Source organism: Protopterus annectens, chromosome 4.part0, assembly GCF_019279795.1.
Source record: "Protopterus annectens isolate FY-2018-M chromosome 4.part0, PAN1.0, whole genome shotgun sequence".
In the NCBI taxonomy this organism is placed as follows: domain Eukaryota; kingdom Metazoa; phylum Chordata; order Ceratodontiformes; family Protopteridae; genus Protopterus; species Protopterus annectens.
Window position 1 is genome coordinate 656,212,779 of NC_056733.1, and position 27,582 is coordinate 656,240,360.

At 44.6% G+C, this 27,582-nt stretch overlaps 1 protein-coding gene across 1 annotated transcript in view; it reads right to left on the bottom strand.

The window, feature by feature from the left end:
• The window catches only part of ALDH2 (aldehyde dehydrogenase 2 family member), a 1,229,710-nt gene that overhangs the window by 700,186 nt on the left and 501,942 nt on the right, over positions 1–27,582 (bottom strand). Inside the window, exon 4 of the mRNA XM_044068619.1 lies at positions 11,820–11,899. Coding sequence (XP_043924554.1) covers positions 11,820–11,899 — 80 coding nt within the window. The remainder of the gene's footprint in view (positions 1–11,819; positions 11,900–27,582) is intronic.

Below are 27,582 nucleotides of genomic sequence, written 5' to 3' on the forward strand. Positions count from 1 at the left end.
AGAATAGCCTCTCTCGCTGGAAGAATTTGATGCCTGGTGGTGGAGGTAAGGAGCCAACCGTCCAAATACGGAAAAACCTGGAATCCAAGACGCCTCAGGTGAGCCATGACTACTGGCATGCACTTGGTGAACACTCTGGGGGCTGTTGTGAGACCAAAGGACAGAGCTCGGAATTGATAATGATTGGCTCCCAGCCGGAAATGCAGGTGATCCCTGGATGGCCTTGCCATCTTTATGTGTTAGTACGCATCCTTGAGCCCACCCAATTGTCCTTCCCTAGAAACAAGAGTATGGACTGTGGCATGACCATTCGGAACTTCTTTTTTCTTACAAATTGGTTGAGTCTGCTGAGGTCCAAAACGGGTCTCCAGTCCCCTGTTTTCTTTGGAACCAAAAATAAACTTGAGTAAGTTCCGAATCCTGTTTGGTCTGCCAAGACTGGCTGGATGACTCTTTCTAGCAATCGGCGTACCTCTATTGCTGCTTGTCCCATGTGACTGGGTGGAACGTCCGGGATTTTTTTGAAGGGAAGGGGCTGGGTGGAGAACGGTATGAAATACCCTCTGGAAATGTTACTTTGTACCCAAATGTCATTTGTTATATTTAGTCAAGATTTTGGGTACGACAAGCATCCCCCGACTGCCTCCAGAGTAGGACAGCTGGGCCTCCCTTCAGGAGCGCTGGTAGGACTGACCAGAGAAGTGATCTCTGTCACCCTGGTGTTCCGGACCCCCTCTGCTGCGAGGGCGGCGTCTTCCATTGAAACCCCCTCCTCTGCCTCTGGAGTGGGGCACTCCACGTGCGTCTTGAAAGGCTCCTTGGGCTTTCTGGAACTTCATCTTTCCTCCCCTCTGACCTATAGGAAAGGGTTGAGTGGGGGTAGAAAAATGGACCCCGAAGGCAGACAGAGTCTTTCCTTCTTGCTCACACCTGGTCAAAGTCTGCTTCACCTTTGGCCCAAACAAAAATGAGCCGTCAAATGGGGTATTAGTAAAGTAAGACTTGAAGGGTTCCGCAAAGGAACAGAGTCACATCCAGGCATGCCTACGAACAGCAATTCCTGTACCTGCAGCTCTACTTGAACCATCAGCTGAGTAATATACAAGACACATGAACGAGTTGACTATCGAATTGAGAGTAGTGAGCTGAGTGACAATCTTGTTGGATACACTCATAGCTACAGCACCCTGAAGAGTATCTCCCAATTCCTTAAGGAGATCTCTCTGCAGTCTGGTAAAATGTGTCAAGTAGTTCGGTGATCTTGACACTGAACTGAACATGCGTTTCCCATATCTACCCATGATCCTAGATTCTCTTTTAGGAGGATGGATAGACGAAGAAGTCTCAGACCTTTCCTTTTTGGTGGCTGCCGCCACCACCATGGAATCAACAGGAACTCCAATGGTCAAGAAGGACTTATCCACGGGGGCAGAAACAAACTTATTAGGACTCCTGGGAACAGGTTCCATAGATTCCCTATGAGAGACCAGATCCATAAGCTCATCATAACCAAGAGGTGGAAGGTTGAGACCTGAACATCTTCAGGAGAATCGACTCGTCCTCATTAGGGCGCTTGGACTGCCAATCACCCCTCTGCCTAAGAATATCAAGAATCTCCGCAAAGGAGATGTCCTCAGAGGGGGATCAAGGGGAACCTTCTGATTCATCCAAGTCGGTGTCCGATGTGAGAGACTCCTGTAGGGAGTCCAAATGGCACCTTTTGCATAATCTCTTCCTGGGAACCTCTTCAGGCAGAACTTCTGGAGAGGTCTCAGAAGAGCAGGGAGCACCCTGTGAGGCTACCTGAGGCTCACGGTCTCTATGCTTGGGATGACTGGAGGAAACAGAAACTGACACGGGCACTTTAAAGGAAGAAGAAGCCAGACTTCGACATGAGGAAGTCTTAGGAGACAACACTCGCCTCATGGTTTCGAATGCACCTCAGCTCCGATGAGAAGGAGTCGACGGATCCGACGGAGCCGCAACCTCTTCCCGTACCGAAGCCACGGGCTCCAAGCCCGAGGTAGGAGTCGAGCTCACGAGAGGAAGAGTCGGCACAGACAAGTCGGTGCGACTATCCTCCTTGGACTCAACCAGAGAGTGTTGGCTCCTAGAGTCCCCAGTCAGCACCGAGAACGTCCGAGCAGATGGAGCCGACGACACTGGAGCAGGTGTCGGCTCCAAGGGATCCACAATCATCAGGTTGGCCCCCTCTGTCTCCAAAGGTCTGGTATGGCTCGGAGGAGGAGCAGACAATTCAAGAGTAGTGGTCATCGGCTCCGACGGTTGGGTCTGAGCCGACAGCAATTTAGCTAGGCCTGGTGCTTTTAAGAGCTTCTGAACCAGCCAGTCCATATCTAGATCAGAAAGGCTGATAGAAGACCTGGAAGAGTGAACAGATGGAGCCGAATGGAGCAGTATCGATGAAGGTTTTTCGGCAACCGGTTCCAGAGCAGTGTCCCGGTTCCGAAAAGAATAGATTGTCGGCTCCGAAGGCAGTGGAGCCGAAATCATCACACTTCCTGACCCTTTTCCTTTTTTTTTCCCCTGGATTCAGAGGAAGATTTGGACGATTTGCTAGCCCCATCCTCGTCAGACAGTGCCACAGAAAAAGGGTGCTTGATAATACCCCTCTCAATTAACTTCCTCTTCCTTTCTGCAAGCACTCTGGTGGAAAAGGAGTGACAGATACTGCATGACTCTTGTAGGTGCACCTCACCCAACAGTAAACACACTGCACATGGGCATCCGTGACGAACATTTTCTGTCCGCAGTCTGGGCATTTTTTAAACCCAGACTTTGGATGTTTTTCCTTCTATTCAGACATTTTACAATATCCAATAAAATGGAACACACTATTTAACTATGAGCTATTTAAGAAGAAATCTAACTCACACAATACACACAGCCCGAAAGGGGCAACTAGTAACTATATCAAGATAAATATGATCAAGTAATCCAATAACAACAATCCCAAAAGGGAACACTGACTAACAACTATAAGAAGAGATCCTAAGGTCAAAGGGCTAAAGGCAAAAAAAGATTTTACTGAGGAAAGGGCTATGAACACAGAAAAAAAGAAGTTATGTACTCACCATAACGTTCCATCCGAGTAGTTATACTTTATTTTTCTGCAACCTGTGGGTATACAGATGCGTATCGGATCCGAGCCGGCAACTTTTTTTCTAGCATCTGCTCCAAGCTCTGAGCTCCCCCCCTTACCCATAATGCCCTACCAGCTCCTATCTTCCCTCAGATCGAGTTTGCAGCAACTAACAACATATATGCAACTCAACACAATAAACCAAACCTGAAAAAAGGATAAAGTCCGGGTGATGGAGGGAGGGAATGTTGCAGAAAAATTAAGTATAACTACTCAGATGGAACATTATGGTGAGTACATAACTTCTCTATCTGAAGTAGTTAACTTCATTTATCTGCAACCTGTGGGACAGAGTCCCCAGCTACTCTGATCCTGGGAGGCCCTTATGGAAGGATATTCCTGAGCACCGCAGAGCCAAAGGATACTCTCTCAAAATCAGATCCAATTTGTAATGGGAAATGAAGGTATGTGAATTGACCCATGTCGCTGCTGCACAAATATCGTCCAAAGGTACCCTGGACCAAAAAGAATCAGAAGTAGCCATGGACCTGGTAGAGTGAGCCTTAACTATACCAGGAGGAGATAAACATTTTGTTTTGTAGGCATGTGAAATGCAAAGAGTGATCCATCTGGCTAAAGAAACTTTAGAAATAGCTTTTCCCCTAAACACTTTGGAAAAGGAAACAAACAACTGGTCAGACATGTGGAAAGACTTTGTTCTATGAAGATAAAAACAAAGTTGTCTATGAACATCTAACAAATGGAGTTTGTATTCACCTTTATTTTGGAAGTTGGGAAAGAAAACGGGCAGATTAATGGACTGGTTTATGTTTGCTTCAGATGCCACTTTAGTTCAGAAGGAATGGTTAGGACGGAGAGAGACCCTATCCTTATGGAAGATCAGATACGGAGGCACGGCAGACAGAGCTTGAAGCTCAGAGACTCTCCTAGCTGATGTGATGGTGACTAGGAAAGCTGTCTTCCAGGACAAAAATTTTAAGTCCACCGAAGCTGCAGGTTCGAAAGGAGGGGCCACCAATGCCTGTAAAACAAAGGTAAGGTCCCAAGGAGGTACAGAATGCTTGACAGGGGGCCGTAACAGAAAAGTACCTTTAAGAAAAGCCTAAAAGCATAGAGGAGGCTAAGGCCATGTTGTCTTCACCAACGTGAAAACTGGAAATAGCTGCCAATTGTATTTTCACTGTGGAGGAACTAGCTCCTTGCTGAAAGATACCAGACAGGAAGTCCAACACCGCTGGAACAGGGGCTGTAAAGGGATCAATTTTTCTCTGTGAGGCCCAAAAGGAAAAACGCTTCCATTTACTGCAATAAAGTTTCCTAGTAGAGTCTTTAAGAGAGGCCACAAGGATGGACTTTACCTGGGATGAAAGACCGGGAGTCCTGGCAATTAACGGAACTGGAGCAACCAAGCTGTTAGCTTCAGGCTGCCCATATTGGGCGGACGTGTCCCCGACGGATGGGAAATCAGATCCAGGCAGGGATCCAGAACCCAAGGGGGAGCTAAGAGATGAGACCAAGGGAATGGTAACCAAACCTGACGAGGCCAGAACGGGACAATGAGGATCACTTTGCACTGTAGTCGGCAAGCTTTCTGAAGAAACTTCGGAATAAGAGGTAAAGGAGGATAAGCATACAGAAGCCCGGGGGGCCAAACATGGACTAGAGCGTCTCTGGGGACTTCCCCTGGTCGGGAATCAGAGAGAAGAACTCGCTGCACTTCGCGTTGGAAGGAGATGCGAAGAGATCGCAGCAAGGCTGACCCCATGCAAGGAAAATCTCCTCCGCTACTGACTGTTTCAGAGACCACTCGTAAGGCATCAGAATGGCCCGGCTCAATCTGTCCGCTAAAATGTTGGAGCGCCCCGGCATGTGCGTTGCTATCAGAAACCGACAGGTGAAAATCGCCCATTCCCACACTCTCATGGCCTCGCGACACAGAGGGTAGGATCTGGTTCCCCCCTGCTTGTTGATATATCAGACGACCGACATGTTGTCTGACTGAATTGCAATCACTCTGAGAGGGAGGACTGTGTGGAAGGCTTCCAACGCTAAAAGCACTGCCCTCATCTCTAGAACATTTATGTGCAAACTGGTCTCTGTCTGGGACCACGTGCCTTGGACTGTCCTTCACAAACAGTGTCCCTCCCACCCGGGTTGGGAGGCGTCCGTGGTCACTGTGGTTTGGACTGGGGGTGACGCAAATGAGCGTCCTTTTGATATCTTCGGTGAAGTTAACCACCAAAGAAGAGATGTCCTGCAGAAGTGACTGATCTTGATCGGAAATTCCATGGGTAGGTCTAGCCAAGACCACTGAACAGCCAGAGTCCATTGAAGAACCTGCATGTGAAGGAGCGCATAAGGGAGAACAGATATGGTGGCAGCCATGGAGCCCAGAGCCCGGAGAATCTCGCTCCCCTTTGAAGACTTGGAGTTCACTATCTGAGCTATGTGGCGCCTGAGATGTAGAATCCTGTCTGGAGTTAGGAATACCTTCATCTGCAAAGTGTCTATCCGTGCCCCAATGAAGTCTTGAATTTGTACTGGTTGCAAATGGGATTTGTTGAACATTGACTGTAATTCCAAGTAGGTCTGCTAACCAAATGAAATAATCTTGGGCCAGACACAAGTGATGCTTGTTGTGCGCAGCGAAGAGCCAGTCGTCCAGGTATGGAAACACCTGAATACCCTGAAGCCTCAGGTGAGCCGCTACAACTGCCATTACCTTGGTGAACACCCTGGGGGCTGTGGTGAGACCAAAGGGTAGGGCTCTGAACTGAAAGTGACTGGCTCCCAGCCAGAAGCGCAGAAATCTCCTGGAGCTTCTGTGTATTTTGATGTGATAGTACACATCCTGAAGGTCTAACGAGCACATCCAGTCGCACTCTCGGAGATAAAGTAGAATGGATTGTAGGGTGACCATCCGGAATTTCTGTTTTGCTACTGACAGGTTTAATGTTGACAGATCTAGAATGGGCCTGGGGTCTCCCGTCTTTTTTGGCACCAAAAAGAACCTTGAGTAGACGCCTAATCCGGACTGATCTGGGGGGGGGGCTTTTCGATGGCTCGTTTGAGAAGCAGCTTTGAAACCTCTAGAGCTGCGGCCTCCCTGTGAGGGGGTGGAACATCCAGGAGGTGTTTTGTAATATTTGGAGGGGCAACGAAAGGAATAGAGTAACCTCTGGATATTATCTGAAGAACCCAGCGATCTGTCGTAATGGACTCCCTTGCCGCTGGGTGTAAGGACAATCGTCCCCTGACTACCTCCAGAGTAGGACAGTCGGGCAACCCCTCAGGGCTGCTGACCGGGTCTATCAGAGAAGGGTTCCCTAGACCCAAAATTCCTGGGACCCCCTCTACCTCTAGGTTGGCGTCGATCCCGTCTCCCTCTGCCTCTGGGGGAATAGCTGTCCTGAGAATCCCAGGAAAACTGAGATTTTCAGAACCACATCTTCTTCTGCCATCTTTGATTCCTAGAGAAGGACCGCTGAGGGTTAGAGAAGTGGACTCCGACGGCAGATAAAGTCTTCCCGTCCTTTTCGTTCTGGACAAGTGTGTCATGTACTGTCTTCCCAAAGAGGGAAGAACCGTCATAGGGAGTGTTGTTAAACGACGCCTTGAAAGGGTCCGCAAACTGACACAATCTGAGCCAGGCATGACGCCTCATGGCTATGCCTGTCCCCGCCACTCTAGCTGCTCCTTCCATGGCATGGGAAAGTAGCCGCATAGATGTATTTGAGACTGACTTCAGAGTAGACATTTTCACCGAGAACAGTTGTCTGTCCTGCGGCGATAAAGACTCTGGGGGCAACTCAGCGAATTCCGAAGCAAGGTCTCACTGAAGTCGAATCACATGTGCCAAATAATTCAGCGCACAGATAGAAAAAGTCACTGAGGAGTATACAAGCTTCCCAAACCTATCCACCGACCTGGACTCCTTGTCTGGAGGGTGGACTAAGGAACTCTCCTGTGGTAGATCCTTCTTTGTGGCCGCTGCGACCAACATAGCATCAACTGGGGCTCCTTTCGACCAGGGTTGTCTATCAGAAGGAGGAGATAAAACCTTGTCAGGGTGTTTGGGGATGGGCTCTACAGTGTCAGGCTCCTTCCATGCCCTCGTGGTGATGAGGTCCACCAAGGGGTCTGCTGGTGGGGACACCCAGGAAGTAGATGGGCCCGTGCCAAAGGCCTCCAGGAACACTGACTCATCCCCAGAAGGCTTTGGGGCTGACCAACCTCCTCTCTGGCGGAGGATCTCCATAATTTCTCCAAATGAGATGTCTTTGGGAGGTGACCTGGGGGAACCTTCTCCTTCATCTAAGTCAGTGTCAGTGGTGAGGGACTCGGGGGAGTCCAAGTGCCTCCTTTTGCACTTGCGCTTACGGTGACCCTCTTCAGTGAGACTTTCAGAAGGGGATTTGCGAGCCGCAGGGGTTTCCTCAGGGAAAATGACCTGGGGATCCTCTGGCTGGGCTGTCCCTGAGACAGGATGAAGGGAGTCGTCGCCAAATTCAGGGGGGCCTGGGTGATATCTGAGGAGATGGGCTGGGGTCTCAATCCCTGGGAGAGAACCCTCTCCACCACTTCGAAGGCCAAGGGAGAAGTCCTCCCCGGATCCGAAGCAGGGACCAGAGCCAAAGACAGGGTAGCCTGAGGTCCAAGGGAACGGATCGGGTCCGAAAGGGTCGGAGCCGAAGATTCCATTCCCCCGGGTCTGACTCCCTGTCCGCGGCTCCGAGAGTCACTTGGATCTGAACAAGTCGGATCTGAGGAACTCAAGATAACAGCCAGAGTCGAGGTTGGAGGAACCGTCGGCGCCGAGCTACCAGCTGGTCAGCCATAGTCCTGCAACTCCAAGGTATAAGCACTACCTTTCCAAAAAACACACACACACAGGTAGGGGAAGGGCAGGCCTAACACAAAAAACTTTTCTTTTTTTTACCCCAACGACCAAACGCGATACTACAGAAGGGGAGGAAGGGAAATCCTAGTCAAGCACACCTAAAAATCAGCCAAAAAGTTTCTACTTACTATCCCTGATCTCAGAGCAAAGGAGACCACAATGCACACTATTGGCATGGCAAAAGAGATCTGAGGGAAGATACGAGATGGTAGGGCAATATGGGTAAGGGGAGGAGCTCGGAGCTTGGAGCAGATGCTAGAAAAAAAGTTGCCGGCTCGGATCCGATACAGATCCGTATACCCACAGGTTGCAGATAAAATTAAGTTAACTACTTCAGATCAACTATTTACTAGCTAGTAATATCTAGTATTATATAGTAATCAAAGATATATGAAAATTGAAATATAAAACTTATTGGGAGTTTTCAACTTTCAGCAATAGTCTCAAGCAACGCTGGAAACCAAGAGATCCGTGCCGCGGCAAACTAGATATGAGGTAATTCCAGCAGTGCATTGTGGGATAAGGGGTTGGGTCTCGAGCTACTAGAGAACTTGGAGCTTGCTAGTCAGCCGTGTCGGAGCCGAGGATCGGCTCCAAACCCATCAGTGATGAGTGAACAGCAAGACTGAACAACTTCACATAATATGTTTTATGCCAGAAAGCTACATGGACCTTTGCTCATAACAGAAAAGGGGAACACAGTGTGTGTGCAGGAATGTAAAGTCTTAACTAAATACAATTAGCACTTTTTATTAGAAAAGAATATGCAAGAATCTAAAATTCAAGAGTGGATTTATAAAGTCACTCCTGAATTTTACATTCATACATTGACAACTGTAACAAAATCCAAATATGAATAGTACATTACATCAGGAACAGCATATAACTTCATCAGGAATATGACTTCTAGGAGTTTTACTTGGACTAAGCCAACTGCATAGGATTTTAACTTGCTGACAAACCAGGTTTGAAAGCAGCTCTAAATCATTTGCAGAATGATTAGATTCCAAGGCTATATGGCAATACAGCAGAAAAAAAGAAACAGTGTCCCACAATCTAGCTGACATCTGCCAAAATATGAGGTGCAACAGCAGTAAACGTTGCTAGAAAAATCTATCAGTTCAAACCTGTATCTATAGGTGCTTTGTTAGTCAACAGTATACGTGTGCCAGGAAATGCAGAGGTTAACTAAAAAGTGACACTTCAGAAGGCCACAAAACATTATCATTGTTCATTACCCACCATCTATGATCCAACTAACTGCTAGTTAAGAAAGAAGCAAAATTCCTGACTAGGCTTATAAGGACCTCCAGGCCAATACCCTAGTATCATCCTATGAACCTAAGCCTTTGACAAGGCCAGTGATAGCTGGAAGTAGTATATTTAAAGGTGATAAACGGTGTATTTTTTATTTAGTTAAATTTGTTAATCTGGGTACAGCAAGAACCGTAAGTCAGTTTACAGGCTCAGCCAAGGAAAAGTAAAACACAGAACAGACAAGTTGTTAACAACTGATAATAGAGAATACATGGCAATCCATAACTTAAAGGGCATAAGGTACAATCAGAGAGTTTGGAATACTGTGTAGCTTAAAGCAGCAACAACAGCAAGAATACATACTATATACGTGCTGGTAGATCTTAAACCTGAGTAAGGCAATGTAAGTTTTAATACAGACAAAAGGTAAAAGTAGAAAGATGAGGGAGAGAAAAGGAAGAAAACAGAGAAAGAAGAAAAGAGGGAGAGAGGGAGGAGGGAAGAAGAAAATTAGGCGGCAAGTGATAAGGAAAGGTAAAGAGAAATGAAGACAAACTGTAAATGGATATAGAGCAGAAAAGATAGAATAAGTGTGTTAAATCTACAGTGAAATACAAACAGAAGGCAGCAGAGCAGGAATCAAGAAGAGCAACTACAAATGGATTCTTGGATTTGAATATTTTTAAGAGTAGATCTCAGTGTAGTGTAGGAATCCATATTCTTAAGATCTGCTGGGATAGACTCTTGGATATGAGATCCTACTACTGAGAAACTGTGGTCTTTTAGGTGACGTGTATGTCTATTTCTAAGCAATGGGAGAAAGGCAGCGGAAAAGGAAAGGGATCAGAGAGTGGATGGAAAGATATCTGGTAAGGTGGTTTGCAAAGAACTGGAAATGTTCATGGTCAATATGTTCGAAGATGAGTGAGACTGAGCACAAGTTTGGCTTTTTTTTGTGCAACAGGACTCCATTTGTTGTTCCTAAAATGTGACCATGGTATTCAGTCATTATTGAGAAAGTAATAAATCTACATATTGAGAAAGTAATAAATGTACATATTGTATTTGTTATAAACAGTACAGCTATGTAGTTCTTTTTAGTAGGCTGACATATAAGTAGCCAATATTCAAGCTAGGCAAGTAGAACTTTTCCAGCTGCCATTCTGACAATGTGGGGATAAAAAAGTGAGATGCCTTTCTAGCCTAGAAGAGTAGTGACATCAACAAGATGGTAGAAGTTAAGGTTAGGGCCAAGCCAAACTACTAGACATCTGAACTGTAGTTTTCACTTGTGTTTGGAACTGCATTGAATGCTTCAGTTTAGTGGATCTGCTGAAAAGCTTTAGTTGTGTTCCAAAAATCCCTACTTTAGTCTTCTTGCTGTTTAGGATTAACTTTATGGATCCTAACCAGAGGTAGTAAGCACTGGTGTCCCTCTTATTGCTTTTTGATGTATTCATGAGAAGGGTTGTGACATTTATATTACCATATTGTCTGTATGAAGTGTTACAGGATGCGGGAGATTAGCAGGGAGGGAGCTCACAAATGCAGAGAACAGGCTGTGAGACAGGACTGATCTCTGAGGATCTTCACTGGTTAGGAATGATAAGGGTGAGTTTTAACTGTCAGTCTGAACTTAAAGTACCTGTCAGTTATACAAGCTCTAAAACATGGTACGTCAAGGCATGGTTGCTACCTCCTGCCTGTGAGTGCATTAAAGAGTAAGTGGTGATGTATCAATTTGATGGCTTTGATAAGGTCAACAAACATATAACCAGTTATGTTTCTCTTGTCCATGTTACGCAGGATGTCATTTGTCAAGAGAATATAGAGCTGCTGTGGTGTTTCTTTCTGCCTAGCATCCATGCCGGTGCGGAGACAGCATATTATGCTTTTGTTAGTAATCACAGAGCTGGGAGTAGGCCAGCTTCTCAGATAGTTTACCAAGGCTGGGTAAGATGGAGATGACTCAAAGTTCACTACAGGGTGATAGTCCAGGAGCCTTGGGAATAAGTTTGATAATAGCTTGCTTTCAAACAATGGACATTTTGTTATAGTAAAGGAATTTGTTGAATATGCCTTGGAAAAGTTGCAATAGCTTTGTTTATAGAGACGAGTGGGGAATATTTGGATATTTGGTCAACAGTTTTTGCTATTTCTTTGGAAGTTAACTGTCTGAAGTAAAACAACAGTGTATATGGCAGCAGTGGTGAAACTTATGTTCAAAGTCGGGAGGGGGGATGGGAGAACTCTTTGACAAAGTCAAACAGGGCATTTTACTTTAGTAACAAGGTTTAGTATAGTCAATGGAAAGGATGGTATCATTTGAACGTCTTGTGATCTGGTTGACTAAATTCCAGCCTATGCCAGTACAGGGCAATTAGCAATGCAAAGCACATCCAGAACCAATCTCTTCTGTTACTCTAGTAATATCCCAGGGATCTTATGTACACATTTTCAGTGTCTTTAAATTTAAACAACTGAGGCACAACAATTTAAGTTTCAAATGTTCTTTCATTGAACTAAATTTTTTAGTACCTGAGGCATTTTACAACCAACTCCAAATCCACAGCATAAGACATGGTGTAAGGCTTTCCATTGTCCAGGGTCTCGAGAGACTAGAAAAAAATAAATAATTCTTAAAACATGTTCAGTACTAACAATTATTTCATATTAAGGATGTTTGCTCTGTACTATAAATTAATATCATTAAGTAAAAGAAGGCTAGGAAAAACACTGCAATTCTAGTCTAGTCAAACCTTAAGAGGAAAAAAAAAACACCAGTTTAAAAGAACCGATGAAAAAGCACACAGTGTTTTGTAAAGTGAAAGTCACAGACAACGATACTTACTTGTTTTCCCCACCACATTAAATATAGGCCATGTCTAATGGCAGTAAAGTACCTGCCTTGATTACTAGATACCAGTAAAAAAGAAAAAGTATGCTCTGAAACTCAAATGTCTCCACACAATAAAGATGCCACAGTTGATGTCAGTTTTTGACTAGTATGGGATTTGAAAACACTGAACAATGCAAACTCTTTCAAAATCCATCAAAAAGTGATTTATGTATCACTACTGTTAAGGAGCTGCTGTATCACTTCCACTTTTAAACCTTTTCTGCGAGTGAGGTCTTCCATACTGCTCAACTTCCTCTAGACTAATGGCAAAAGCTGTAATACTCGGTGTGTGTGTGTGTGTGTGTGTGTGTGTGTGTGTGTGTGTGTGTGTGTGTGTGTGTGTGTGTGTGTGTGTGTGTGTGTGTGTGTGTGTGTGTGTGTGTGTGTGTGTGTGTGTGTGTGTGTGTGTGTGTGTGTGTGTGTGAGTCTGAATGTGTGCATGCATGTGGGAGAGTGACCAGAGGAGTGCCACTGCAATGCATGGAATGCCAGTGGTGATTACTTCAAAGCAAAATGTTAATTAGCAGTAATGGTAACATCATGCTATCAGAGATATGCAAATTAGGCAATAATGTAGTCTTTCCTCACTGCAACTAATCTGACTCCAGATTACAATTGTATGCATTCGTGAAAACTGGCCCTTTTTGACGCTTGATGTCTTGATAGAGTTTCACCCGGAGTTGGGACCTCAGTCTTTCTAATCTGTGATTTGGGCGGGAGACTAGGCAAGATTGGGTATTGAAAGTTGCTCCTATATATTCCAAAGTTTGAGGAGTCAACTTGCATTTCTCACTATTTATTGAGGCTCCTAGGTGTTTAGCTAGCTTTAGAGTGTAGTTTAAGGCTGTAACCAGTAGACGCTTGATGGGGGCGGTAAGGAGCCAATTGTCGAAGTACAGAAACACCTGGAAACCTTACAGTCTCAAGTGAGCTGTTACCACTGCCATGCATTTGGTGAACACTCTGGGGGCTGTAGAGAGTCCAAAGGGCAGCGCCCAAAATTGGTAATGATTGGCTCCCAGCCGGAAGCGAAGAAATCTTTTTATGTGGTAATACGCATCCTGAAGCTCTATTGAGCACATCCAATCACCTTTCTCTAAGAAGGGAAGGACAGACTGAACCTTGATCATCTGGAATTTTATTTGGTTGACAAATTTGTTTAGAATGCTGAGATCCGAAATTGATCTCCAGTCCCCTGTCTTTTTTGGCACTAAAAAGAACCTTGAGTAGAATCTGGATTCTATGTGGTCTGGTGAGACTGCTTGGGTGACTCTTTTTTGAGACAACTTTCTTATCTCTGCTGCTTCCCTTTGACTGGGTGGAATGTCGGGAATCTGTCTTGATGGCTTTGGGAAAATATTGAATGGTATGTCATAACCTCTGGCTATGATATCCTGCGCCCAAGAATCTGTGGTTATTTCTTGCCAGGCAGGGTGGTGCAGAGAGAAAAGTCCCCTGACTGCTTCCAAAGGAAAGCAATCGGGCTGCTCTTCAGGAGCACTGGTAGGGCTGTCCAGAGAAGGATTCTCTGGACCCCTAGTTATGCGGACCCACTCTGGCTCTGTAGGGGCATCTACCCGATGAGTTACCCCCTCTGCCCTGGGAAGTAAACTTGTCACATGTGTCACGGAAAGGACCCTGGGATTTCTTGTGCCACATTTTCCCACTCCTCTGATTCCTAGAGTAGGGCCGTTGGGGGAGGGGGGTGGAAAAATGTACACCCATGGCAGACAAGGTCTTGCCGTCCTTCTCATACCTGGCTAACATGTCATTCACTTTTGGCCCAAAACGGGTGGAAGCTTCCACTGGAGCGTTAAGGAAGGAAGACTTAAAAGGGTCTGCAAAATCACAAAGGCGCATCTAGGCATGATGTCTCATGACAACGCCTGAACCCACAGCTGTAGCCGCTCCTTCGGTAACGTGAGAGATTAACCGCATGGATAAGTTGGATATAGATTCCAGGGTCGCAAGCTGTGAGACAAATTTGCCCCGTACCTCGTCAGAAACTGCTCCTGTTAAGGTTCCAGGGAGTTCCGAGATTAGGTCTCTCTGAAGCCTAGTGAAATGTGCCAAGTAATTCAAGGACCGAATGGCAAAGGTTGATGAGGCAAACACTTGCTTCCCTAACCTGTCCACCAACAGAGGCTCCCTGTTTCGGGGGGTGGATAGTCTGGCTCTCTTCAGCGAGCTCTTCCCTAGCGGCCACCACCACCACCATAATGTCTACCGGTAGGCCTTTGGACCAGTGTGGACTTTCTTCAGGCAAGAATAAAATTTTGTCTGGTCTCCGGGGGATTGGTTCAATGGTACAAGGACTCTTCTTCCGCACTGCACAACAAGTTAGACTAGTTCGTCTGCAGGCAGGGGTCACTCAAGAAGTAGACAGTCAAGCACGAAAAGCCTGCAAGAATACAGACTCCTCAGAGGAAGTGTTGGTGGGCTTCCAGTCTCCCCACTGCTTTAAAATTTCCATTACATCTCCAAAGCAGACATCATCAAGGGGCAACCGCAGGCACCCTTCCCCTTCATCATAGTCCGTATCTTCGGTGAGGGACTTTTTGGGGGAGTCCACGTGCTTCCTCTTGCATGATCTCTTACGTTGTACCTTTTCAGAGGGGGCTTCTGACGAGAACTCCGAAGAGAGGGCAACCTGTGTTAGGGTATCTTGAGGCTCTTGTGCTCGAAGTCCCGATGTGGTTGCCTGTGTCAGCTGCAGTTCAAAGGGGGGACATATCTGGTAATCCAATGCCGATGGTTTGCCTAAGTCAAGGGCTCTCTCCATCGCTTGGAAAAACTGGCCCACCTGAAGAGGGATAGGAACCCGGAACAGAGAATGACAACCTCGGAACTGGGGTCACACCGCGCTCCGATGAGCCCACTCTCAAGGAAGGAGCCCCAAGAGGACCTGGTACTGCCAAGACCCCTGGAACCGTAGTAGAAGGCACCATAGAAAAAATCGGCACCATACTAGGGGTCACGGTGCCTGCAGCCCAGTCACGATCCTGAGGATGACTCAGCTCTGAATGAGCCGAAGATCAAAGGGTCGGCTCTGGAGCCACGGTGAGGTCCACCAGTGGAACCGAAGAAGTGGGAACCGAAACAGGCGTCAGTGCCGGGTGCTTCGATACCTGCAAGGAGGTCAAAGGAGGAGAATATGCAGGAGTCCGTGGAGAAAAACTCCCATCTACAGTTGGGAGGGGAGTTCTAGAAGGTGTTGAAATCCCACTGGCCATCAGCAGCTGATCCAAAAGATGCACCACATCCAATTCCGAGGGGCTCCTGGAAGATTGGGTTGATATCCCTGTCGGAGAATCGGGCCATTCCAAAAAAGGGTTATATTGTTGCCCAAAGAATGGATCTGCCATGGGAGAGTACTGGGTCCAAGGAACAGACTCTCCTATCGGCACCGTGATCTCAAGATCAGAAACATGTATAGGGAGGGTGGAAGTGACTAGTGCTGGATTTACTATTGTTTCTGAATAGGATGAGGATGAAGTACTAGTTTAAGGCATAGTCAGTGCAGTAGATATTATCAGTGCCGTGGTTGGTGCAGGGGCCAGTGTTACTGAAGATGGCACCGAAGTGGATATGCACGGCTTTGGAACCGAGGATGGCACCGTGGAGGGCAGTTGAGGCCCCGGAGCTAAAGTCACTGGGGCCAATCTATGTATTTTTGACTTGGGTTCAGACTTTCAATCACCAGAATGAGGTGAAGAAGGAACAAAGTGACTTATTTTTTTGTGTTCTTTCTTTGAAGGGGGTGAGCCCTCCGACTAAGAAACAGCCTCTGAAAAAGGTGTTTTTATTAGGCCTTTAAGAATCAGTTTGTTTCTCCTCTCGTTTAGAGTACGAGAACTGCATCCTTTACAAATGACACATGGAGGTTAAACAGAGAAAAAGTGGAACACCCAAACAGTAGACACAAGATACATGAGTGTCCGAACTAGGCATTTTGCGACCACATTGATTGGATTGCTTGAATCCTGTTGTCCCTTTCTTCTCAGACATGGTGGGAACAGCTTAAGCAAATTGTTTGTCTAATATCAACAGAATATGCTACAAAATGCAATACAAAGTACAAACTCTAAATAGAAAGACAGATAGAAAAGTGTACTTTTTTTAATGAATACCAACAGTGGTATGTAGATTACCTCAAGAGGTAAGGGGAAAGAAAGTAAAGAGAGAGAGGGATGGCCTGTACCAATGATGTTACTAAGATTACCAAGTTGGTAAGGAGGTAAGAAAAAAATCACTCAATAGGGGTAAAGGTTTAGTGTCTAATGAGAGAGGGGATTACAAAGGCAAAAGAGAAAAATTCTGTAGAAAGAAAAAAGGTTTCAGAATAATAATTTTTATAGCACTTAGCTGAGCACTGACTTGACACGTCTTGATACATACATGGCAAATGAGATCGGAGGTAACAGGGGAGGGGCACTATGGGTAAAGCTTAGCCTGAGAGTTTTTTGGCTGGCATGAGCTTGTTACAAGGCCGACTCGGTTCCGAGTACGGAACCGACACCCATCAGTAAGGCGTGAATGAAGATTAACAACATCAGATCACATTTTTTTTTTTGCAGCATAAATCACTGAATGGAGCATAAGAAGTATGAAACTCTAATGTCTAGCATTATTATTTGTGGACTGCATTCACTTGTGATGAAGGACAACAAATAAAAGTAGTAAAACAGACATTCTGTAAAATCAGGAACAGTTGAGAAGTAATAGAGATGTGTCCGTGTGTGTATCTGTGTGTGTGTGTGTGTGTGTGTGTGTGTGTGTGTGTGTGTGTGTGTGTGTGTGTGTGTGTGTGTGTGTGTGTGTGTGTGTACGTGCATGTGGGAGAGGGACCAGAGGAGTGCCACTGCAATACATGGAACGCCAGTGGTAATTACTTCAAAGCAAAATGTTAATTAGCAGCAAAATGCAAATTAGCCAATAATGTGGTCTTTCCTCATTGCAACTAATTTGACTCCAGATTACAATTGTATGGATTGGTGAAAACTGGCCCTTTTTGATGCTGCACTTAATGCTTGTGGCTGGCATTTTGTTGAATCTAGGCCCCTCTGTATTTGCTCCACATGCCCATGGTACTTATAAGCCAAATTTCCTTCAGTTTTACAGTCTGTCACATTTTAACAGACACAGCAGTGTCAGTAGCGCAACAGCACACCTGCCTTTGGTGCAGGAGCCTGTGGGTTCTATTCCCCCACCAAGTAGATTGATTACTGACACTGCAGTGCATCATAAGGGGGGGGGGTGTACTCCTGAGTGTGTCATCCTTTGGGTGAGCCCTTGTTAAACTGATGCCCCATCTGCTTGAGTTGTTGGTATCTCACATGAATCTAAAAGATCCCATGGCACCAACTAAAAAGAGTAGGGAAAGTTCCCCGATGCCCTGGCCGAATTTCCCCTAGAGATATAAATACAACCTTGGGTCTCCCCTGAAAAGAGGCTAGTACCCTAGAGGGACTAACCCAGTCGACAAAAGATAAACAAAAAAATAAACAACACATGGGCTTATCTGTAGTCTTTGTCAGTATACTGTATACATCTGAAAAGTACAGTTTTGTACCTACCATAAATGTAGATGTTCGAAGATCCACATTGCTGCAGTCATAACCTGTGGGTAGTCCGCTGTCCTCGGTCGGCCCGAATACCAAAGTATTAGGCTGGCGTCGGTCATGGCGCTCAGATTTGACGTCAGTGCGTCATGGTATTAAAGCGCATGACCGACGTCATATCCTCAGTCTTTTCTTGCCCCAGATGTCAGAAGGCCCTAAAAAGAAAGGCCACAGCCTAAAATAGAAAAACCTCCAAAACCCATGTATAAACAACATCTATAACCCAAACCATACAACCACTCCAAACTACAGAGGGGAAGGAGGGAGGGTAAATTGGACTGCAGCAATGTGGATCTTCGAACATCTACATTTATGGTAGGTACAAAATTGTACTATGTTCTTCATCTCACATTGCTGCAGTCATAACCTGTGGGTAGAATCCCAAAGCAAAGGTAAAGGGAGGTTGGCAAAATCATAAAGCATTGGGAGCTGCTAATATGCCCTGTAAGACTGCAGTGGCAAATCCAGCCCTAGATTTGGAATAAAGAGGAGATGGTAATGTTTAGAAAAAGTGTGCACTGAACTCCAAGTAGCTGCTTCCAAAATATCTTTAGTAGCTACACCCTTAAAAAAGCAGTAGAAGTGGCAGTAGCCCTAGTGGAACGAGGTCTGATTCCAGCCGGAATCTCCTTACCATGATGAGAATAACAAAAGGCAATACAATGGCCAATCCACTTAGAAATAGTTTGTTTTGAAACAGGTTTCCCCTGAGAGCCCAAAGCAAAAGAGGCAAATAACTGTTGAGATTGTCTGAACCTTTTAGTCCTGCTCAAATAATAACGCAACTGCCTGTGAATATCCAAAGTGTGCAAAATTTTCTCCCCTTTATTTTGGGGATCAGCATAAAAAGTAGGCAAATGAATAGATTGGTTCAAGGCCACATTTGAAACCACTTTAGGCATAAATGTAGGGTTAGATGCAGAGATACCCTATCCTTATGAAAAATCAGGAAGGGTTCAACTGCCATTAGAGCCTGTAATTCAGATATCCTTCTAGCAGACGTAATGGCCAACAAAAAAGCAGTCTTCCAAGACAAAAACTTTAACTCAGACGTAGCTGCAGGTTCAAAAGGAGGTAAAGTAAGTTTTTCCAACACAAAATTGAGATCCCAGGAAGGAGTAGGAGCTCTATGCGGGGGTCTTATGTTCTTTGCCCCTCTAAGGAATTGCTTAAACAAAGGATGAGAGAATAAAGGTGGGTCACAGCCATAGTGAGCAGAAATGGCTGCAGCATGAACTTTTACAGAGGAGAAGGACAAACCCTTGTCTAATAATTCTGTAAGATATTGAAGAGAAACACTCAAATCAGGCCTGGAAACATCAAAGCTCTTTGCTTTGCTCCAAATAAAAAAATCTCCTCCATTTATCAGCATAAACTTTCCTTGTACTAGGCCTTCTGGCCTCCAAAATAACATTCAAAACTTGTTGAGGAAGCTGCGACCCACCAGGTTCTAGAACAGAATATGCCATGCTGTTAGATGCAGGGACTGAATCCTGACATTGAGGAAATGATTGCCCTCCTGAGACAAAAGGTGTGGAATTGAAGGCAAAGGCCAAGGAGGCTCCCATACTAAACTCCTCAGCAGAGGGTACCAGTGCTGTCGAGGCCAATCTGGAGCTATTAGAATCATGGAGGGCTTGTCTTGTCTGACCTTCAAGAGCACCTTGGGAAGGAGAGGCAGAGGAGGAAAGGCATAGACGTGAAGATTGTTCCAACTGAATGATAGAGCATCCACTTTCCAAGCTGTTGGATGAAACATCTTTGTGCAAAACTTTGGCAACTGGAAATTTAGTGGAGAAGCGAACAGATCTATGTCTGGAGTCCCCATATCACTGTCAACTGTCGAAATACATGAGGATCCAACTTCCACTCGTGGGGATCCACCATCTGTCTGCTCAAAACATCTGCTAAGGAGTTCTGTGCACCTGGCAGAAACCTTGCCTGAAGAGTGAGGTGCAAACTGAGAGCAGTCTCCCACAAAATCATAGCTTGCCTGCAAAGAGGGTACGAATGGGTTCCCCCTTGCTTGTTGATGTACCACATGACAGTTGTGTTGTCTGTTTGAATCAATACTTGTCCCGGGTGAAGTAAATCCCTGAAAGCCATCAATGCAAATTGGACTGCTAACATCTCCTTCAAGTTGATATGTAAATGTTGAAGTCTGGCAGGCCACGTGTCTTGAACCCATTTTCCATTGAGGTGTGCTCCCCAAGCCTTGTCCGAGGCATCTGTCGTTAAGATCTGACTCGCCTCTAGTCGGGTCACAGAGAGTCCCTTGTTTAGGTGACATTCCTGAGCCCACCACAAAAATTCCTTTTGAATGCCAGGTATTATTTGAATGACAGTGTCCAGATCGTGGCAGTGTTGTGTCCACACATTTCTGAGATACCATTGTAGCTTCCTCATATGCAGTTTGGCATTGGGAAGCACCAGAATACAAGATGCCATGAACCCCAAGGCTTGAAGGACTGTCCTTGCAGTCAGCCTGGACCGTAGAGACAATTGTTGGAAGTAAAGTGTAAGGTTCCTTTGCTTGTCCAGGGTCAAAAAAGCCATCTGGGAAGCTGTATTCAGTCTCACACCCAGAAAGCACATTTCCTGAGAGGGTACTAGACTGGACTTTGTTTCATTCACAGAATACCCTAGGCACCTTAACACTGCCATAACATACTGTAGATGGTGAAGAAGCTTGTTTTGTCTTGAGCAAGAATCAGGCAATCGTCCAAATAAGGATAAATTTGTATTCCTCTTAACCTTAAGAAGGCTATCACCGGAGCCAGAACCTTTGTGAACACCCTGGGCGCAGTAGATAAGCCAAAGGGCAATGCAGAGAATTGATAATGTAAAGTCCCAGCCCGAAAACGCAGGGAATCTCCTGCAACTGGCCCTGATAGGAACATGAAGATAAGCCTCTTTGAGATCCAGAGTTACCATCCAGTGATCTTTGCCCAACAGAGGCAGAAGTTGTTGCAACGTCAACATTTTGAATTTTGGAATGTCCAGGTATGTGTTGAGGATAGATAAATCCAAAATTGGCCTCCAAGTGTTTCCTTTCTTTGGTACAAGAAACAGGCGAGAATAAAATCCTAGGCCCACTTCTGACAGAGGGACCTGCTGTATAGCCCCATTTGAAGAAGTAAAGAAATCTGTTTGTGAGCCTCTACCCTTTGCTGAGGAGGGAGGTCTGGCATGCCCTTGAACGGGGGCAATGTGTGGAAATAAAACTTGTAGCCTCGGTCTATAATGTCCAACACCCATTTGTCCCGGGTGACTAAAAGCCAGTTTTGCTTGAAGAGTGCCAACTTTCCTCCCAAAGGAGCTGCCAGACAGGCGGGATCTGGCAGCTGAAGATGCAGGTCATTGGGCCTGTTTACGAAAGGACTGGCCCCTGCCCTCACCTGTAGATTGTGCAGGGGAACTCCACGTTCTAGGCCTGAAAGAACCCTGAGCTCTGCCCCTACCACGCCTAGATCTGCCCCTAGACTGTGAATCAGAAGAAGGATAAGCCCATCCCTTAGTAGGCCAATTCCTGCTAAACTTAGGGGCTGCACCTGCAAAAATCTTTAACAGTCTGCATAGACTTAGCCTTGTCTTCCATTTTCTTTAAGACAGACTCCACAGGAGAACCAAACAAAACTTCAGATTGTAAAGGAGCATCCAAAATTCTAGCTTTAACATGCTCTGACAAATTCTGATCCTTAAGCCAGGCGTGCCTGCGAATAACTGATCCAGTGGCAGCCACCCTGGAAGAAGCCTGTAAAGCATCGAAACCACACTGCAAAGAATGCTTACCCACCTGATCAGAGGCATGAACCAAATCCTGTAATTCCTTACACTCTATGCCCTCTGCCAAAGCATCTACCTTAGATTTTAACTGAGTAATGAGAAAATTCTGGTACTTCAACATATGAAACTGGCAACTCAAAGCCTTCATTGCTAGAGTGGAAGAGGTGTACACTTTCTTACCCCACCTATCCAAAGCTCTAGAATCTTTATCCATAGGAACTGGATTCTTTACAACAGAAGCCCTGACACCCTTGGGTCCCTGGCTAATAGTTTCTGGGTCAGCCCTTGGGCTCTTATACAGATATTTATGAGCCTCAGGTACTCTGTAATACCTATCTGGTTTAACTGGCGCAGGAGGCAAAGAGTCTGGATTAAGGGAAGCCTCCGAGAAAACATCCTGAACAACATCCAAAACAGGAGGTATAGCTAAGGGCCGATGTTGTGGTAAAAACAAAAATTCCCTAAGCCTCTTTTGGGAATCCGAGAAATCCTGACCTTCCCATTTAAAATGCTCCCTCATAGAATGCAGAGTTTCTGAAAAAGAAAAATCCTCTGGGGGAGAAGCAGAAGGAGTGGAATCCTCTGCGTCTGAATCAGAATAAGGAGGAAAATCCTGAGTGTCTTCAGCCGAAGACTCTGAGTAATCTGAAGCCTGTTCCAAACTTTCCACCTCTGGCTCCACCCTAGGCCTCTTATCTGGAGGGGGCATAGAACCCCTGATTAAGGAAATTAAATCTTCTGCCATTTTAAGCATGTGTTTTTTAGGCACAGAACCTGCAGAACTAGGACTGACACCTGAGGAAGACAAACCAGGCCTGCCCTTAGAAGGTACCTTAGAGACAGAAGGAGAAGGCCTAACCACCTTAGGCAAAGAAGGGAGTACAGCAACCTGAGAGGCCCCCCTCAGCCTGACCTGACTCCTGAGAGGCCACATCCTGCAAAATTAACGTCTCCCCCTGAGACTCAGCTGAAACCTCGGCTGGATCTACAGATTCCACCGTAGTTTCTAAAGAACCGGCGTCTGGAACGGACGACTCATCCTGCTTGGACCTTAACGATTTTTCCTTGCGCTTCTTAGCGGTAGCGGGCGCCGGAGGATCCGACGGCATATTGTAATTACACCGCTTACGAAGACAAGCCTAGCGCAATCTAACCTACGTTTAATGGTGCGCTTATTAAACCTAGCACAAAGCGACACCCGACTACGCCGTGCTCAGGCCCCAAACAAGGAATACAGAGAGTGGTAATCCCTATGCGGTATCTGTTTCCCACAAGAAATACAATTATTCACTTTTTCTGACATCCGGAATTAACTGAGGCAAGAAAAACAAAAATATTCCCCAACGGGGTACTTAGCCCAACTTGGTTTCGGTCTGAAACTCAGAATACGAAAATTTCAGAACGCCGAACGGCACTTGCAAACGCTGCTTCTGCTTCGGACCATGTGGCAAAAAAGACTGAGGATATGACGTCGGTCATGCGCTTTAATACCATGACGCACTGACGTCAGATCTGAGCGCCATGACCGACGCCAGCCTAATACTTTGGTATTCGGGCCGACCGAGGACAGCGGACTACCCACAGGTTATGACTGCAGCAATGTGAGATGAAGAACATCTGACATTTTTCAGTAAAGTTTTCATAGCAGTATACAGTTATACTTAATTTGTCCTTTTTGGTGTAAAAGTAATGAGACAGCTACATTCTGAATTCTTGTGAACCAATTCATAAATCTGTGTATTTTTTTATAATATTTCATATACTTGAAAAACATATACTCTACGGAAAAATAAGTGCTGGATTTATTCTGCTATTATGGCAGCACATTATCTTTATATTTTTTTGTATACTGTTTCTGCCACCTGAGAAAAAACAATGCATTAATGCTTTGTTTAGAATGAAATCTAATGGACGTTTGCAGGCTGTCAGAACCTAACAGAAGGAAAACTGTAGGTCTGCTATGAAAATTAAATGAAAACAAATGGTAAAAATGTGGGTCATGGCTTTATTTCTTTTGTATACTACCACTGAAAAACAATTCTGAAAAAATCAAATATAAATGTAATGTACACTTTTCACAACAAAAATGACTTCTTTAACACATAGTGAAGTTTTTCTGGTTGTGAAACATGTGATAATACAAATAAAATTCTGGTAAGTGCCAGAAATTATTTCTGTGTTAAGAAAATATTAAAAAAGTTTATTATGTATGGACTTGAATAAGGGTGATTTGTCTCAGATTTGCCACAGTCCTTCATACTATAATGCAACATGAGGCACATTCCTAATAGTACTACACTGCACTTGCAGTGTATAGAAGACCTGATTCCATGTATGCCCAACGGAGTTATGGAACTTAGTATCACCAAAAAGAATTTTGTGTTTAGCCTTGTTTATTAGGTAGCTGTCAGCAGATCTAAGATTCCTCTAAAAAAGTGATGATAAGATGTGAGTGAGAGCAGAGGGTACAGGAACTCACAAGTATAGTTAAGTGAAACAGCTAAATTGGATCTGCATGGAAAAAAATAGAGATATCAATAAGTTACAACATTGGATTCTCTGTGATGATCTGCAGTAAAGTTTGGGTTTATGTCATATCATCGAATGGCTACATTGCTGAATGTCATCTCATTGACAGTGCAGGACGTCAAACCTTTTTGACTGAGATCATGTTACGGGGTAGGCATCAGGAAATTTGCCCTTTGAAGTTGGTACATATATATATATATATATATATATATATATATATATATATATATATATATATATATATATTTGGAGCGTATTATCATGGAACTTATAAACAAAGACATTGGCAACCTTCAAACACTGGACCCCACCCAGTTTGGGTTTGTGAAGGGCCGATCTTGTCTCCTGAACCTGATTGACTTATTTGAATCAGTCTCCAGAGCCATGGACAAGGGTAAGGTGGTCCACACAGCCTATCTAGACCTTGCCAAGGCCTTTGACACCATCCCCCACTCTGGAATCATAGATAAACTTACTAAGTTGGGCATTAATCCCTATGTCACCCAATGGGTTGCTAAATGGCTTACTGATAGAACCCACACTGTAAAAGTAGCAGACTCCAAATCCAGCTCCAGACAAGTGACAAGTGGAGTACCTCAGGGTTCAGTCCTGGGGACGCTCTTGTTTGGGATCTACTTCTCTGAAGTACAGGTCAACACTAAGGGACTCTGGCTAACAAAGTTTGCAGATGACTGCAAATTGGGAGCCATTATTGAATCCCCAAATGATGTGGATACTCTACAAATGGGCCTTACAGAAACAGATGCTTGGTGCCAGAGCCATGGGCTCAAGCTCAATGCCAAGAAATGTATTGTTATCCCCTTTGGGAAAAAACATGTATCCATGAATTACCATATAGGTGGCAGTACACTAAACACAGAAAGTGTGATAAGAGACTTAGGGACACAGATGGACAGTGGTCTCACCTTCGATAACCACATCGCCACAACAGTCAGGAAATCCTTCTATGTGGCACACCTCATCACGAAGGGCTTTTCATCCAGAAAAAAGGAGGTCATTGTCCCACTGTACTCATTCCTTATTAGACCCATTATAGAATACAACGCCCCATTTGGTATGTACCTCTCAAGACATCTGCAACAACTGGAAAGACCTCAGAAATACCTCACTAAAAGAATCACAGGCCTAAAGCAGATGCCCTACGCTGACCGCCTTAAAAAACTTCAGCTATACTCTGTTGCATATCGTCTACTCAGAGGCGATCTCTGCTTAACATACAAGGCCATGTCAAACCCAGAGCTGTTGGACATGCTACACTTAAAGAAATCCCAATCCCTCAGAGCTACACGCTCCAGGGATCTAAACCTTGTCATCACAATAAACAAAACATGCTGGAGGGATAGGTTCCTGACCAGAGACTCCCCAGACTCTGGAATAGATTGCCCATACATGTCAAGCAGAGTGCCTCTTTGGACCTCTTCAAGAGGAACCTTGACGATTGGATGAGAGAAAGGAAATTCACCCCATGGATCACGTCAGTCGCCCTGCTAGACAGGGGTCCAGGAAAGTAAATAATGTGGGAAGAAATAGCCAGGGAATTGTTATGGCTAGGCTTGTATAGGACCTAGGGCTGATAGCCTAGTACCAACCTATGAACATATATATATATATATATATATATATATATATATATATATATATATATATATATATATATGTATGTATGTATATATATATATATATATATATATATATATATATATATATAGATATAGGGGTGGGGGGTTGACAGCCTGCACTGTCGATGAGATGACATTCAACAATGTGGCCATTTCACAATATAATATAGATGCACAAAGTTTTGCAAATTTGTTCCATATTTGTTCCAGTTTTTCCAGACATCCTAAAGTTAGGCATATGTGTAACATACTACTGTAAAACAATCTAGGGAATAAGTGAGCGATCATAAATTTGAGCTTTAGTGTGTAGAAATATCATATGTGGACCGCTTATGAATTGACCACATTTTTAAATGACACACAGACATGCTAAATTTCCTAGGAAGGACATGTCATCCACTAACACTCCTAGACAATTTATTTTGCTAATACACAATATTATGTTGCTGTCATTGGTGAAGGCTAAGATAAGGGGGTTAATAAGTTTTAGTATGTCATAACTGGACTTGACATTCTGGAATATTAATGGATTGGTGGACAGTAGAAAACAGGGCAAGGTGCTGATTTGCATTTACAAGTGTAATATACAGATAATAATGTTACATTTTTACATCTGAATCGTGACACACATGAAAATTTTGTAAGGAAAGTGGGAGAGTACAGTTTCTATGCTGGAATAGAAGGACAGTGAAAGAAACAGATTGTAATATTAATTAAAAAGTGTTTGAATAAAGGCCGAGGAACAAATGAAGGACAGGCAGGGAAGATTTATGGTGGTAAAAGGCTGCTGGCATGGTATAAAGAATAATGTTGGTTGTAGTACATATTTCACTGAGCCAAGATATAAAAAAAAGTTATGTACTTACCATAACGTTCCATGTGAGTTGTTTATCTCGCCTTTATTCTCACTGATGGGTTCGGAGCCGATCCTCAGCTCCGACACGGCTGATAGCAAAGCTCAAGGTTTAGCAATAGCTCGAAACCAAGCCGCTTATACCATGATGCACTGCTGGAATTACCTCAGATCTTGTTTGCTGCGTGTACTATATCCCTGGAAGATGTCCACTCTCCCAAAAAGAAAAAGAATAAGAAGAATTGAACAACCAGGATGATACCAGCCTCTGAGTCAAATGACAGCCAGGTGGGGGGATGGAGGGAGGGATGTGAGAATAAAGGCGAGATAAACAACTCACATGGAACGTTATGGTAAGTACATAACTTCTTTATGTGAAGTTGTTAAATCTCGACGTTTATTCTCACTGATGGGTAGCGTCCCTAGCACCCGCAACCCTGGGTGGCTCACAGGAGTACATTTTTCAGGAACGTAAAACCAGAAGAAGCCCTGTCCCTGCAGGCCTTATCCACTTTGTAATGAGTGATAAAAGTATGAGGCTTAGACCAAGTGGCTGCCACACAAATGTTATCAAGGGGCAATTTAGCTAGAAAAACAGAAGATGTAGAACTGGCTCTGGTTGAATAAGCCTTTACCTTGTGTGGTAAGGGTATGTTAGCAGTTGCATGAACACGAGATACAATCCGATAACCATTTTGAAAGGGTTGTTTTAGCCACTAGTCTACCTTTTTTGGCCTCCGAAAAGGATGCAAAAAGTTGATCTGATTTCCTAATATCCTTAGTTCTATCAAGATAAAATCTGAGCTGTCTGTGTACGTCAAGTTTGTGTAGCATGTATTCTATTTTGTTGGAATGGTTGGGAAAGAAGACTGGCAACTCAATGACCTGATTGATATTAGACTCAGAACAGACTTTAGGCAAAAAGGAGCGGTTTGTTCTGAGAGATACTCTTATCAGCATGGAAAATCATATA